The sequence below is a fragment of the Leuciscus leuciscus genome, assembly GCF_965113295.1.
Source record: "Leuciscus leuciscus genome assembly, chromosome: 19".
In the NCBI taxonomy this organism is placed as follows: Eukaryota; Metazoa; Chordata; class Actinopteri; order Cypriniformes; family Leuciscidae; genus Leuciscus; species Leuciscus leuciscus.
The window spans coordinates 35,891,346-35,908,282 of NC_138743.1; the positions used below are offsets into that span (position 1 = coordinate 35,891,346).

At 40.2% G+C, this 16,937-nt stretch overlaps 2 protein-coding genes across 2 annotated transcripts in view; both read right to left on the reverse strand.

Annotated features, from left to right (window-relative positions):
- Positions 1-7,147: 7,147 nt before the first annotated feature.
- lyrm2 (LYR motif containing 2) lies at positions 7,148-12,724 on the reverse strand. Its single transcript, XM_082148033.1, has 3 exons — positions 12,577-12,724; positions 10,057-10,197; positions 7,148-7,765 (listed from the first exon to the last, which is right to left on the reverse strand). Exons 1-3 carry the CDS (start codon positions 12,673-12,675, stop codon positions 7,685-7,687), a joined length of 321 nt encoding a protein of 106 aa, XP_082004159.1. The 5' UTR covers positions 12,676-12,724; the 3' UTR covers positions 7,148-7,684.
- A 914-nt stretch (positions 12,725-13,638) lies between these two features.
- The window catches only part of LOC309482551 (uncharacterized protein), a 6,377-nt gene continuing 3,078 nt past the window's right edge, over positions 13,639-16,937 (reverse strand). The window contains exons 3-6 of the mRNA XM_082148022.1: positions 16,519-16,744; positions 15,171-15,286; positions 14,440-14,951; positions 13,639-14,357 (exon numbers count right to left, since the gene is read on the reverse strand). Coding sequence (XP_082004148.1) covers positions 15,229-15,286; positions 16,519-16,744 — 284 coding nt within the window. The 3' untranslated portion in view covers positions 13,639-14,357; positions 14,440-14,951; positions 15,171-15,228. The remainder of the gene's footprint in view (positions 14,358-14,439; positions 14,952-15,170; positions 15,287-16,518; positions 16,745-16,937) is intronic.

Genomic DNA, 16,937 nt, shown 5'->3' on the forward strand with positions numbered 1-16,937 from the left:
ATATATATACAGTACAGGCCAAAAGTTTGGAAACATTACTATTTTTAATGTTTTTGAAAGAGGTTTCTTCTGCTCATCAAGCCTGCATTTATTTGATCAAAAATACAGTAATATTGTGATATATTATTACAATTTAAAATAATTGGTTTTCAATTTATTATACTTTATCATTTATTTCTGTGATGCAAAGCTGAATTTTCAGGATCATTACTCCAGTCTATCACATGATCCTTTAGAAATTAGATTAGATTAGATTAGATTCAACTTTATTGTCATTACACAAGTACAGGTACAAGGCAACGAAATGCAGTTTAGGTCTAACCAGAAGTGCAATAGCAGCAAGTGCAGGATATACAGTGGTTCCATAAGTGCAGAACATGGATATGTACTGAATAAATATAGAGTTGAATACTATTATAAACAAAAATTTACAGGTAGATTTGTCCTATGAATATAATATACAGATAACTATTACTGTGAACAGAATTTACAGCTAGATATGTACTGAATATAATATACAGATGGCTGTTACTATAAACAGAATTTTACAGATAGATATGTACTATGAATATATATACAGATGGCTGTTACTATAAACAGAATGTGAGCATAATATACAGATGGCTATTACTATAAACAGAATTTTACAAATAGATATATGTATACGTTAGGCTAAAAATGAGCAGTATAACAATGGATTTAAAGTAGTGCAAATAAGTTTGGACAGAAGCTATCCGAGTGAAAGTGCAGTGGAAAGTAATTGCATATTACAGTTAAAGTACGGTATTGCAAATGTATATGTAAACAGTCGGTACTGTAAATAACAGTCGGCAGTGCAAATTGAGCATATTCCAGTCAAGGTAGTAGTGCAAGATGCATATGTAAACAGTTGTTACTAAAATAAAATAACAGTCAGCAGTGCAAATGAACATTGTAGTACTGCAAATACAAAATGGAGGCAGGTGTGAGGAGGGAGAGGAGAGTCAATCAGTATATGAGTGGAGTGGGATCAATGAGCGTTAGAGTTTAATAAAGAGACAGCTCTGGGGAAAAAACTGTTCTTTAGTCTGCTGGTCCTGGTCCGTAGGCACCTGAAACGCCTGCCGGAGGGCAGGAGAGAAAACAGTCTGTGGGCTGGGTGAGAGGAGTCCTTAAGGATGCTGCGAGCTCGATGCAGACAGCGTTTCCTCTGGATGTGCTCGATGGCAGGTAGTGGAGTCCCAGTGATGCGCTGGGCAGTTTTCACCACCCGCTGCAGTGCCTTGCGCTCTGCAACAGAACAGCTCCCATACCACACTGTAGCACAGTTGGTCAGGATGCTTTCTATTGCACAGCGATAGAAGTTCACCAGGATAGTCGAGGAAAGCTGATTCTTCCTCAGTGTCCTCAGGAAGAAAAGGCGCTGGTGAGCCTTCTTGACCAGGCTGGAGGTGTTGGTTGTCCAGGTCATGTCCGCCGAGATGTGGGTCCCCAGGAACTTGAAACTGGAGACACGCTCAACAGCCATTCCATTGATGTGGATGGTGTCGTGTGTGCCTCTTGACACTTTCCTGAAGTCCACGATGAGCTCCTTCGTTTTGGTGGTGTTGAGGAGCTGGTTATTTTCAGTGCACCATGTGGCCAGGTGCTTGATCTCCTCCCTATAGGCAGTCTCATCGTTGTTGCTGATGAGACCAATCACCGTAGTGTCGTCCGCAAACTTGACGATGGAATTAGATCCGTACACAGGCTTGCAGTCGGAGGTGAAGAGGGAGTAGAGAAACGGGCTTAGCACACAGCCCTGTGGTACACCAGTGTTGAGTGTGATGGACGTGGAGCAGTTGGAGCCTGATCGAACATTCTGGGGTCTGTTGGTCAAAAAGTCCAAAATCCAGTTGCACATGGAGGTGTTGATGCCCAGGTCTCCAAGTTTGGCTATTAACTTAGTTGGGATGACAGTGTTGAATGCTGAGCTGAAGTCAACAAACAGAATGCGTGCATAAGTGTTCTTATTGTCCAGATGTGTGAGCACAGAGTGCAGTGCCATGGAAACTGCATCCTCTGTGCTCCTATTGCTACGGTAGGCAAACTGGTGTGAGTCCAATGTGGATGGAAGAGAGTCTTTTAGGTGTGCCAGGACCAGCCGCTCAAAGCACTTCATTACGATGGGTGTGAGTGCTACAGGGCGGTAGTCGTTAAGGCACTTCGGGCTGGAGTGTTTTGGCACTGGCACAATGGAAGTGCATTTAAAGCATGTTGGTACAGCTGCTTGGGCAAGAGACAGGTTGAAGATGTCTGTAAAAACCCCAGCGAGCTGCTCCGCACATGCCCTGAGTACGCGTCCAGGGATGTTGTCTGGTCCAGCAGCCTTGTGCGCGCTGATCCTGCTCAGTGCATTGCAGACATCTGTGGAGGAGAGTGTGATCGGCGGGTGGTCAGCTGAGGATTTGAGCTTGGTGGCAGTTTCTCTGTTGTCTCTTTCAAAGCGAGCATAAAAGTCATTTAGTTCGTTCAGGAAGTTGACATCAGTGGCTGCGGGGGTGGAGTGAGAGGTTTTGTAGTCACTGATGGCCTGAATGCCCTGCCACATGCGCCGAGGGTCAGCGTTGGAAAAGTGTCCCTCTATCTTAAGCTTGTAGCAGTGCTTGGCCTCTTTGATGCCCCTTTTCAGATTTGCTCTGGATGTGCTATAGGCTTGTGCATCTCCTGATCTGAAGGCAGTGTTGCGTGTCTTCAATAGGAGTCGCACTTCCCTGTTCATCCATGGCTTCTGATTTGGGTATGTGGTGATCTGCTTCTGGGTTGTAACACTGTCAATGGTGGTATTAATATAATCCAGTACAGAGGAGGTGTAGCAGTCAATGTCCGTGTGAGAGCCACTGGTGGCTTGAGAAGCAAACATACTCCAGTCTGTGTGTAGAAACCTTTCCTGGAGTGAGAAATCTGCCCCCGCAGGCCACACCTTGATGGTCTTCACTGATGGCTTCACGCGATTGATGAGAGGTGCATATTTGGGGGTGAGGAACAAAGAAAGGTGATCTGACTGTCCCAGGTGGGGGAGGGGTGTCGCGACGTAAGCTCCAGCCATGTTTGTGTAAACATGGTCTAAGGTTTTGTTTCCTCTGGTGTGACAGGAAACATGCTGGTGAAATTTCGGTAGCACTGACTTTAGGTTTGAATGATTAAAATCACCCGCAACAATAAACGCAGCTTCCGGGTGAACGGTCTGTTGTTTACTGATGGCTGCGTGAAGTTCTTTCATAGCAAACTTGGCATCAGCATCCGGGGGAATATAGGCTGCAGTTATAATAGTGGAGGTGAACTCCCGCGGTAGATAAAACGGTCTACATTTAACCATGAGAAACTCAAGGTTAGCTGAACAATGTCTCCCAACAATAGCAGAGTTTGTGCACCAAGCTTTGTTAATGTAAATGCACAATCCACCACCTCTGGTCTTACCGGAGCCATCTAATGTTCTATCCGCCCGGAATGTATGGCGTCCCGCTAGCTCGATAGCGTTGTCCGGTATTCCGCTGTTTAACCATGTTTCCGTGAAAATTAGAACATTACAGTTCAAAAGTCTCTTGCTGTATGTGATGTTGAGTCGAATCTCCTCCATTTTGTTCAACAGCGACCGTACATTGGCAAGGAAAATGCTGGGTAAAGAGAGCCGGTGTGGTGTTAGCTTTAGCTTAGCTCTTAGTCCTCCGCGCTTCCCCCGCCTTTGTTTACGATCTCGACGCCGCCTGCGAGCACTTCCGCCCGGCCGGGCAGAGTGCATAGCCTCGGGTCTTTTGGCGATCTCAGGAAGGAGTCGAAGGTTGTCCATAAAACTGTCGGAAATTCGCAAACCAATATCCAAAAGCTCACCTTGGGTGTACGATGTTAAGGCACAACTGTTCTGCACGAACAGACCCGAAATGAGCAAGAAAAATACTGCTAAATTGCAGAATCTGGAGAGACCGCGAGCCTCGCGATGTACTCGCGCCGCCATCTTGGTTTCTGTGATATTAGATATTTCATATTAGAAATCATTCTAATATGATGATTCATTATCAAAGTTGGAAACAGTTCTGCTGCTTAATATTTTTTCATAACCTGTGATACTTTTTTAGGATACTTTGATGAATAAAAAGTAAAAAATTAAATAAAATAAAAAAGAAGCAAATGTTTTAAAAACAGAAATCTTTTGTAACAACAATATCCACTACTGGTCAGTCATTTGGAGTCAGTATTTTTTTTTCTTTCTTATTTTGAAATAAATCAATACTTTTATTCAGCAAGGATGTGTTACATTGATAAAAAGTGATAGTAAAGAAGATTTATATTATTAGAAAATATTTTTTTATTTTGAATAAATGCAGTTCTTTTATAACCTTTTATTCATCAAATATATTAGTCAGCAGAACTGTGTCCAACACTCATAATAAATCAGAATATTAGAATGATTTCTAAAGGATCATGTGATAGACTGGAGTAATGATCCTGAAAATTCAGCTTTGCATCACAGAAATAAATGATAATTTAAAGTATAATAAATTGAAAACCAATTATTTTAAATTGTAATAAAATATCACAATATTACATTTTTTTTTCTGTATTTTTGATCAAATAAATGCAGGCTAGAAGAAACTTCTTTCAAAAACATTAAAAAATAGTAATGTTTCCAAACTTTTAGCCTGTATATGTGCATATTTTGCAATAAACTTTCAATAGATATTCATCAACAACTTTAAATGAGTAGTTTTTCTGTCTCCATCGTTTTTTAATTCGATTTGACATTCGCAATGCTTCATGGGATTGTAGTTCGTTCACTCATTAAAGCTACACAGTCTTCTCTTTTTGTCCAATTCTCTAATAATTTTTTGCTTAAAATCAAAGTTTGTACTGTTGTGATTCACCGTGTCGCTGGATGGCTTGAGTCATGGCTTATAACTCTTTAAAGACTTCCGGAACGAACGCCACTGCTAAAGTGCACCTTAGCATAAAACTGTCCGCTCGGGTTTGTAGAATGAAAAGCAAGAACAAAGTTGCCATGCTTTCAAAGCCCTGTTCAAGACTCTGCGTCTGCATTATGTGTCTGGCTTTACAGTCATCATATCATATGACAAACCATCGCCACCAAAGCTCTGTTGAAACTCCAGGTTTTTACCTCTTTCATAAAGCGCTTCTGGTTTCTAAATACTCAAATTTGGTGAAAAGAAAATTACTAAATTAAATTACGCCGCTATTTTAATGGAGGTTTGCCAGATCGTATAAAATCAGTGAACAATGGAACAGTGACAAAATACAAGAGTAACAAAATCTATCACAGCATCTGTGATGAAAACAAGTATTAGTTTATTTTGTAATGTCTTTGTACATCGACTTTCTTGCACAAAATGAAAGGTCTTAACCTGTGATGTTTAATGTCTAGTGAAAGTCTTAAGAACACATGATGAAATAAGTGTTTGTAAACAGATTTACATGTGTGGATTTTTCATATTTCATTTGCACAATATTGGTAGATAAATAAATATCTGATAAATAATATAATTTAACAGTTTTTTTTATTTTTTATCATTCATTCAACAAAATTAAGAACACATGGGTTGATGGGTAGGGGAAAAAGTTGGTGTGGTGAAGGCAAAAAATTGAAACCCGGACACTTTCCCCTAATCAGTCAGCTGAGCCCAGCGAGTGCCATTTCATGTGGACTTTAAAGATCCACAAACGCTTCCATGAAGACTGAACCTGTAACCTGTAGATCGCTGATGTTAGTGCTGTTAAACCGCCAGAGAAAGAGCTGTTTCTTCGTTGCCAGTGGCTTTTGCTGTTGATTTTGAACTATGTAATCAATGTTTTGACTGTCTTGACAAATGCTAATAACTAATATGTAATGTACACACTTTTTGTTATTTGTTGTTATAACTATAATTGTTTACAGCTGCTTCAAAGGGAAAGACATTATTTACTATGTCATACAGCTGTATGATCTGTAAATCAGAAATTAATGTTTAATAAACTACATCCATGTAAATGTGTAGACCATAAGCAGTCGAGTGCCATAAAGGCAGATTTCTGTGTCTAAATTATCCAGTACATGCACTTCCCACATCACAACATTAATATTGTATTGCTTCATACATAGACTGTTAATATAATATGACTTGCCTTTGAGTAGTTTATATACAAGAAAACAATGGCTAACAGTTTGCACATTTCCACCATCATCTCTCCTCGCCGCTTCACCATAGGGATCATGTCTATGTTCCCACAGCCCTATGTTCCATCATTTCCAAGGGGTTTTTTTTCTTCCCAAAATTAGGCCCTGTGTTCCCACATTTCCTTTATCATCAATTTGCATCAGATTTTATCCCAATTTGGTAGTCACTCCTTCCAACACCGCTACTCCAACATAGGGTTGAGTGACGAACCCTTGTAGCAAAATTAAACTCCCCTCCATGAGCTAGTGCAATTTAGACACAGCACACAATTACCCTCCCTAACCCTAACCCTTCATTAGTTAACATACCTAACCTACCCCTCACAGGAGGGAGACTTGTCTGGGATGTAATTGGGCTATCCCGGTACCAGCACGAGCACTAAAATCTACCCTGCATGAAAAATCTTTGAAATTAGAAAAACATAGGGCTGTGGGAACATAGGGCCGTGGGAACATAGGGCTGTGGGAACATAGGGATGACTCATCACTGCTAATCGAAGTTTTCCTGGAGTAAACCTCTTCTGTCTCAGTCAGTCTCTCTCCGGCTCCTCCGTTCGCAGGGTTAGCTGAGGGACACGGATGATTAGCAGAGATTTACGGGTTCTTGAGCTTGTCCTGATGGGTTTTGAACGCAGCTTTGAGGGGGTCGTGTCCTGACAGGTATTCTCTTCAGGAACGGTCTCAGATCTGTGAGGAATGTTTAGTGATGCTCAAGATGTAGTGTTTCTGGGACTGTAATGCAGATGTCTCAGACACGGGTGTATTCGTTCTGTAATTATGCAATATTTCAACTACACACTAATCGATTATGACTCAGAGAAGTGAATATTTTACTTAGGCTTTTATTAATATTTGGCAAATGAAAACAAGTACTCGTGCATTATAAATATACAAGTAGATATATATACACATTAAAATATCAGGGATTTTTCTCATTATAGTGTATGTTTTGTTAAAGGGATAGTTCACCCAAAAAAGGAAATCCAGTAATTTACTCACATTCATATTGTTCAAAATCCATAAGATATTTTGAATGAAACCTGATTTCTGAGATTTAATAAAATTTCCACTCATCAATAACAGCGACACTTCAAACGTTCATAGACACAATTAGATGATGGATAGATTTAATTTAGGCTTTTCTCATGTATCATGCAAGTACGGTTATGACCATATTTGATGTGCTTTATGTATGTACATTGATTGTTATATGAATAACAGCCTTAATTAAATCTGTTCATCATATAAAGCGATCATGTCTCTTCAGAAGACTTGGATTGAGCGGCTCGATTTTACCGTTACTTTTACAAGCGTGAAACTTTTGGTTGTGTGTGTGTGTGTGGACTTTCAATGGAAGGACCAAAAGGAAGAGAGATCTTTATTTGTGTTCCGATGACGAACTAAAGTCTTATGGGTGACAATGACAGCATTTTCTGTTTTCGATGAACTATCCCTTTAATGAGTGGTGTAACACTTCAGTGCAGTTTAACAGCGGATCTTCTAGCATCCAGCCAGCGCCAGGGACTTCCTCAAGTCCTCCAGATGATTCTGAGCTTGAGTGACCATCATGCGAACGACATCCTGAGGAGGAAAAACACACAACATTTACTCTGGATGTAATGTCGTAAGTCAAACTTTATCCAGCAAACTGACATCATTCATTTATGAATTCTGCATGTGTGACAGCGGCCGCTGGCGATGGGACAAAGGTGAGCTCAACTTTCTGGGAATGAGAAGCGAACTACCAACGGGAACACAGGAACAGTGATCGGCTCCATAATGCATCAGGACAGCGGTGGCAGAGCTAGAGTAACCGCTGATCTCCTGTCAGTGTGAACGCCGTTTCTACCAGAGACCAAGGAACACATTGGGTTTATATAATCGTTAAATCTGGGTCATAAATGCTTGTTTTATTCAGCGATTGTTTTAAATGTTGGTTTCAATAACTAAAACTGTCTTAAAGGGACAGTTCACCCAAAAACGAAAATAATGTGCTGTTAATTTCCTCATTACTAATCATGTGACAGGAAGCTTGTGCTCGGGACTGTCGTGAACGTGCTCAGGACCGTTTGCTGAGGCTAAGGCTCTGTCCCAAATGGAACCCTAAGCACTCGCGGTCTTCCTCTGAGTCCGCACTTTCGTGACGTAATGCCGCTTTGACTGTCGGGAAGAAGTCTGCTGTGTGGAGTCCGCATCAGCGCTGGCTCGGCAAAAGTGCACATCAAGGGCACAAATCGACCACATGGGGGCGCTCGCGAGCACTCGAGCAGATCTAAAAATGACAAATGAGACACACTGCAGTCTCACGGACTTAAAGGGACACTCCACCGTTTTTTCATATTAAACTGTTATTCCCTTAACTAAGACGAGTTGATGCATACCTCTCTCGTCTCAGTGCGTGCACTCAATCGCTCTGGTGCGCGGCGACACTGTGATAGCACTTAGCTTAGCCCAGTTCATTCATTAGGAACCAAACAGAGATGAAGTTAGAGACCAACAGAGACCAAACACCTCCACGTTTTCCCTATTTAAATACAGTTACACGACCAAGTATGGTGACACAAAATAAAACGTGGCGCTTTTCTAAGCGGGTAAAAAGGATAACTATAATGTATGGCGGAATAGCACTTGGAAGCACTTCGACTCGGCGCAGTAAAAAGTCACGCCTGATCCTCTTCCCTAAATTCATTGCTGTTAGATACCATTGAATGAACTGGGCTAAGCTAAGTGCTATCAAAGTGTCGCCGCGCGCCAGAGCGATTGAGTGCGCGCACTGAGACGAGAGAGGTATTCATCAACTCGTCTTAGTTAAGGGAATAACATAGTTTAATATGAAAAAACGGGGGAGTGTTCATTTAATGGACACAGCCATTGTAAGTCCACAAGACCGAAAGTGCTCATGAAGTGTGCCATTTGGGACAGGTAATATGAAGATAATATGATGCCATAAAGAATCGCATGCGCAGGGTAAGAGTTGTGAAAGTGTACATTAAATTTGCATGTGCAAGAGAAGATTTCATACAATTTTCAAGTGTAAGAAAAAAAAAAACACATTTAAATGGTCAAATTTGCAGCATTTAACTGTTATTCATAAGAGTAATTCATGTATTGTGAATCTGGAGCTTCATGCTAACGCAACATAAATAGGATCTGTATTCTTGCAAAATTCGGACATTTTGTCCACGCTTACAGTTTTGCCATGTTTTTCTTCACACAAATACGGGCAAAAGCACCGCAAGCCTGAGATCAGCGATCGGCAGCCGAAGACAACAGAGTCCGGGACGATTACACGATCCTCACACTCAAGCAGGAGGAGGAGGAGGAGGGCGGGTCCATCTTCATCATGTAGCCAATCAAATGAGCTTCTCGCTGACTCTCGTTTTACTCTAATCTGATTGGTTTAAAAAACACGCCAGTCCCCAGAACACATCTTCATCTTCTTTTGTCTCAGCGTGTTCTCGTTGCAGAAATGGTACTTTTATTGCACAAATACATGTTAATTAATTAATAGATTAGTAAATAAATGTAAATCATGATTGCTTAATTTTTCCTGCTTATTCGTCTACCCAGTTAATTACATTTTTTTTTTTTTTTATAAACGCACATGTGGCCAACAAAACACCAGCAACTCGCTCTCTGAGACAACTCGTTATTCCCAAGTCATATAAAAGATGTTCAAACTGAACGAATCGTTCACGATCGACCCGTCAGCCTTTACTCGTGGTAAATATCCTGTAATGTATGACCTCTAGAGACTCTGGTCACTTCAAAATAAAGATTATGACTGACCAGTTCTTGTTATGGGGCCAGAAATCTCTCCTAGCACTGTAAGACTTCAGTGAAACACAGAGGTGTAGTGTGTTTGAGGTCACCTGGTCTGTCTCGCTCTTGTTCCTCTTGAACTCTTCTCTGGCCCAGTCTCTCAGGTATCTGCGATCAGACTCCTGTGGGATTTTGCGGATGTTTCGGAGCAGATCTCTGTACAAACCCAGAACCTTCTGTCTCTGCAAAAACTGACCACAACAACACACTTCATACCGCAGCTTTCATACATTCCTGAGCGTCTGACTGCATTGTTTTACTACTTGACAATGTTTTTAATTGTTGGTCTATGTATTCACGTTTTTTTGTTGTTGTTTTTTATCGAAATATAATGCGAACAGATGATACAAGGATAATTCTATAAGTATAAAATTAAGTAAATTAACACTGGATATAATAACTCGTCAATGGTGGGGAAATTCATTTGAGCATCTACTCATAAAAAAGGAAGTTAAGAGACAAAAAAACCTAAATACAGTACTAAGTTCATTATAAAGAGGCCCTGACAATTAACAAATTATGATACATTCAAAAGTTTGTCATACAATTTAAGAGTTTTGACAATTTTTTATACTTTTTTGTCATAAATAGACAGTTAAAGTAATTTACAATTTTATTGTAAGATAATTAGGCTATACTCCTTACATATTCAATATTATAAATACAATGAGAAAAATAAAGTTTTTCACATAAAGTTTAAGGCAAAATTCGATTCGGTTTCTGAGGCAAAGAATTTGGAGAGATCAAACCAAACATAATTGATAAGGGGACATTAAAAAAAAGATGATCGATCAACTCAAGATTTATTTATTTAACAATTTAAAAATCATTACCAAATCCAGATGTGATATCTTTAGTAGTGTACATATATTTTATGTAAAATTCTTAAGTGTGTTTCTCTAACTTTGTTTCATTGTAACGTTATACATGGATTTCTCGGCGACGTCATCACTGCATGCGCACGCAACCAGGAGGCAGAAAAGACCCGCGGCCTTCGTACCAGAGTAACGTTAAAGGGTTTAGGGTAGGCTAGTAGCAGGTGGTGTTGTCGCTAAATCAAAATGCTAATTATCATGTTAGACTAAGTTAGTAATGTAACAGCCAATGTTAGCAGTGCAGCATCTATAGAGCCCGAATTTGCTTTTATATAAGTTAACCTTGTTTACGTTACTTTACGACCTGCAACATTTCATGACTTCACACATGTACGTGGCGATAATATTAAAAAACTTACTCTAAGCAATGATGAGATCTTGCCGGATCCCTACGCAATACATGACGATCTTTGGATTGTGGATGACAAGTGGCCAGCAATTGTATGGCCTGATATATATAATTATCTTATTCGAAATCCATACACTACTGTTCAAAAGTTTGGGGTTGGTAAGATTTTTATGTTTTTGAAAGCAGCCTCTTGTGCTAAAAAATTCTGTAAAACAGGAATATTATTAAATATTATTGGAACATACATTTTAAAATGCATTCAAAAAGAAAACGTGTAATTTATCAAAGCTGAATTTTCAGCATCATTACTCCAGTCTTCAGTGTCACATGATCCTTCACAAATCATTCTAATAAGATGATTTGATGCTCAAGAAACATTTCTGATAATTATCAATGTTGAAAACAGTTGTGCTGCTTCTTATTTTTGTGACATTTTATTTAGGATTCTTTGATGAATAGAAAATTCAAAAGAACAGCATTTATTTGAATGTCAAATTTGCGATCTAAATAGCTGTTTGAAAAAATAAACATGTATTTTTTTCACTGTTCATATGTGGTTGAGCAGTTAAACTCTAGTATGTGCTCATGACAGCACATAATCCACCGTCAAATCTTTGATTTACAGTAAGTAACGTTATATGTGTGCAGTCATGAAATGTTGCAGGTCGTAAAGTAACGTAAACAAGGTTAACTTATATAAAAGCAAATTCGGGCTCTAGATGCTGCACTGCTAACATTGACTATTACATTACTAACTTAGTCTAACATGATAATTCATACATGCATCACAGTATGTCCGGATTTTGATTCGTAAACAGTTGGACTTTTTACATAATGTTATATTAATATGAAACACAAACAAACAGATCCAACTCTGAAATTGCAGTTTATTATTGAGTCAACAAAAAATTACAAACAATGCGAAATCTACGTTAATTACAATGTTCTTTTATTCTTTTATTACAGAACTCGGCATAACGGATAGCGTTTTTTTGCCTCCTGGATGCGCGCGCATCCGGTATTGTTTGTATACAAGAAACCCGTGTATATGGAAAACAAAGTTAGAGAAATACACTTAAGAATTTTACATAAAATATATTATTAATGGTAAGTGCATTATAATGGTAAGCGCTAACTAATAGATTATATTATCTTATATTATAAAATAATTTAGTTCTGAATGATTCGCTTTCTTAAGAAAAATACATTTCTTCTCTTATTTTTAGATTTATGTAAGTTATGTTTGCACAGATGTCGCGTCGCGCTGTTTTTGACCGCGTCGAACAGCACTCCTCGCGATGTACACAGGTGTGTTAGTGTTCAGTGACCCTGAGGAGTGACTGTACCTGTTTGAGGCTCAGTGCAGCGACTGGTAATCGAGACACGGCCATGTTGAAGAGCAGAGACACACTGGACACACGGACGCTGATGTTTTTGTTTTTCATTGGTCAGAATCAGTGACGTCACGATCTTCTTCTTCTTCTTCCGTGTTGTATGGCGGGTTAACTGTGATCTGTGTATAGCGCCACCTACTGGAGCAACATCTAACTGTTGATCACATTGATTTGAAAGTGAATCGACGCTGAAGAAGAGTCATTTAATCAGAGGGAGCAAGTGCTGAACACTTCACATATTAACTGCACAAAATATAATTGGTTTTATATATTGTATTCTATATTCTACATTCTTATTTATGTTAATTTTGTTCTGCAGTTCGCCATCATCGCCCCACACTCACATTCTTCATCTCACTTCCCAGAAACACATTTTCACGTTTTTGGTTTGAATGATTTTTGAATTAATTATATAATTGTTTGCTTATTATTGCGCAATATATTTAAGCTTTACTCTATTTTGTCTATTCATTTTGTCTTAAAGGTTCATGTTACATTTATATGTAGTTCTATAAAAAAAAATCATTTTTTTCTTTATAAATGGGTTGTGAAACAGTTGATTATCTACAGATTCTCCTGTATTCTCAAGCATACAAGAGTCAAATACATGTTAATTTTTCTCTATCTATTACATAGAATACCTTTATTATTTAGCAAGAGTTTGTAGCAAAATGTGTTGAATAATTATACACAAACATTGAGCCTAACATCCAACATTCAGAACTGGGGGAGAGCGGGACACAACCTAACACTTCTCCACTTCCTCAGTCTGTGTAAATACATTTAGGGTTCAGGATATTTATTTATTTCCACATTCACTTCACACACGTCTAGTACAATTATGTGGTTTTGTTTCATCAATACAGTATATACTTTTTTCTTGATTTACCCCGAAAGAATGGAAGTGAAATGTGACAACATGCCCCATAGGTGGAGTTCATTGTAACATGACCATATGACAGATTCAAATGTTATCTGATCTAATAAAAAAAAAATATACAAGACAAACTAAAATATTTTCTCAATGTAAATTATTTATTTTTCATATAAAATAATGGCATTTTTTAATAATTCAAAATAAACTCATTTCTGAGTTTGACAGCAGACACACACAGCAAACACAGCTATACAGCACAGTGCAAAACATAATCATAATTAATCATTTCTAAACACTGACTTCATTCACTCTTTTCTCATGGTTTCTCAGTATAATTCATAAACGTATAGAATATCATAGTTGTAATATGGGCTCACTGTAACGCAGTGATATAAAGTGCTCCGCCTGCACAATGTTTCAGGAACACATTTACTTTTGCAATGGTTGCAGTGATATCTTCCAAATATTTCTGAATTTTGGTGCATTTTTTTTCTCTACATAGTGTTGATATGGGAACTAGTAAATACACTAAGTTTCGTCATGCTGGCTCTTAATTTTCCATACAAATAGTTCATGTACTAGATCTCTATCACACACTCGGTTAGAAGTTCTGAAGGCCTGGAGCGATCTGCTGAACGTACTGGAACTGGAGATATTGCCACCTCTGATACTCTTACATGTCTTTTACTAAATGTTTTAAAGGAGCGTTGTAAGTGCTTCTCTTGTGAAACTCTGTGCTGCCGTCTTGACCAGAGAGACAGTGATCTCTCAATCAGATTTACCTGCTTAAATAAAGGATGAAGAAAACGTGGAAAGTTTTAAACCAGCCCTGTGTTAGTTTGTGCCCCGCTCACCCCTATATATATATATACACACACACACACACACACACACGCGCGCGCACACACACACACACACACACACACACACACACACACACACACACACACACACACACGCGCGCGCACACACACACGCGCGCACACATATATACAATACTTTAGTTTGAAACCTTTTCTCTTCAGTAAATATAAGTTATTCCCTGGATCATTTATTTGACCTTTAATTGTTAATTGATATGTTTGATACATTTGCTCATTTATTTATCCATGTTTATAGCACTGACAAACCCGAAGCCTCTGTTACATCCTCAATGATATCCTTTTTTTATTTTATTTGTGTTTTAATAAATGATGTGAAGATCCAATAATAAGCTCCACTGCATGTTTATGTTGCTCTTTTGCAGAACTCATATTCAGTTCTGGCTAAGACCCAATATAATAAATAACAAATATTTGATCAGAACTTTACAATCTTCCAGGACGGTTCCGCACAGGTTCCCACACACTGAACACACAGATGTTGGTGTGTGTGACGCTGCAGTCAGGCTGAGAGTGTACGGGACGGAGAACATCATCATCATCATCAGATGAGCAGGGGTCCACATCGCCTGAAAGCAGAACACAGTTACTGATGTGACTCACAGGATATTTATTCAATTATTATTGACATGATATATATTGATCATGTGAGGTCTGACACATTGGGGTTTTTTTTAAACCTTTTTTAATCTTTTAAATAATAAAAGCACAACATTCTGTCAGTAGATGTACATCCACGCGTGTGCTGATTATTAGAGTATAACAACTGAGTGTTTTGCTCAACTTACTGTATATCTGTGCCGTTTGTCTGATGAAAGGATTCACTCTTTTGAACTCTGGCCATCTTCAGCTGGCATACTCCCAATCCGCACTTCCATCATAGTAGTGAGCAGCACAGAGTGATCTACACACACACACACACACACACACACACACACACACACAACACAACACACAACACAACACACAACACACAACACAACACACAACAACACAACACATTACTGGAGACGCTTGACTGATACATGCTATACATCATCAGCTGATAAAACATGAACCCAGTGGACATCTCATGCCATCCCAGCTGTTTCCCTGAACAATAGGGGGATTTCAAACACACACACACGTCGCTGTCCTCACACACACACACACACACACACACACACACACACACACACAGACTCACGTGTCGCTGTCCTCACACACACACACACGTGTCGCTGTCCTCACACACACACACACACACGTGTCGCTGTCCTCACACACACACACACACACACACACGTGTCGCTGTCCTCACACACACACACACACACACACACACACACGTGTCGCTGTCCTCACACACACAGACTCACGTGTCGCTGTCCTCACACACACAGACACGTGTCGCTGTCCTCACACACACAGACACGTGTCGCTGTCCTCACACACACAGACAGACTCACGTGTCGCTGTCCTCACACACACACACACACACACACACACGTGTCGCTGTCCTCACACACACACACACACACACACACACACACACACACACACACACACACACGTGTCGCTGTCCTCACACACACACACACACACACACACACACACAGACTCACGTGTCGCTGTCCTCACACACACACACACGTGTCGCTGTCCTCACACACACACACACACACACACACACACGTGTCGCTGTCCTCACACACACACACACACACACACACACACGTGTCGCTGTCCTCACACACACACACACACACACACACACACACACGTGTCGCTGTCCTCACACACACAGACTCACGTGTCGCTGTCCTCACACACACAGACACGTGTCGCTGTCCTCACACACACAGACTCACGTGTCGCTGTCCTCACACACACACACACACACACGTGTCGCTGTCCTCACACACACAGACTCACGTGTCGCTGTCCTCACACACACACACACACACACGTGTCGCTGTCCTCACACACACAGACACGTGTCGCTGTCCTCACACACACAGACTCACGTGTCGCTGTCCTCACACACACACACACACACACGTGTCGCTGTCCTCACACACACACACACACACACACACACGTGTCGCTGTCCTCACACACACACACACACACACACACACACACACACACACTCACGTGTCGCTGTCCTCAGACTCATAGGTGAGATCAGACGCTGCTGCTGTTGATTCCTCTGTGCAGCTCGAGCAGCTCTCCTCCACCTCACCATCTTCCTCCTCTTCCTCTTCCTCTTTCACACGGCGCCTCTTGCTGGTTGGAGAAGATGTAGTATCGAGGACGGGGCCGAGATGCTCCGTGGAGCAGGACATCCCAATAGAGAGGGTTGGGGGTTTCACCTGGACCGCTGAAATTCACACACAGACACACACAGGTTCGCTATCTTTGTGTGGACTCTCCATAGATGTAATGATTTTTATACTGTACAAACTGTATATTCTCTTCCCTTACACTAACCTTACCCCTAAACCTACCCATCACACACACACACACACACACACACACACACACACACACACTAACCTTACCCCTAAACCTGC

What these genes read in the sequence shown, in the direction of transcription:
- lyrm2 (XM_082148033.1), bottom strand. Translation starts at nt 12,675, where the DNA reads ATGAAAAACAAAAACATCAGCGTCCGTGTGTCCAGTGTGTCTCTGCTC. An exon ending in CTGCACTGAGCCTCAAACAG is followed by an intron (nt 10,198 to 12,576) that starts GTACAGTCACTC and finishes TGTTGTGGTCAG; the next exon opens with TTTTTGCAGAGACAGAAGGT. An exon ending in ACAAGAGCGAGACAGACCAG is followed by an intron (nt 7,766 to 10,056) that starts GTGACCTCAAAC and finishes TTTCCTCCTCAG; the next exon opens with GATGTCGTTCGCATGATGGT.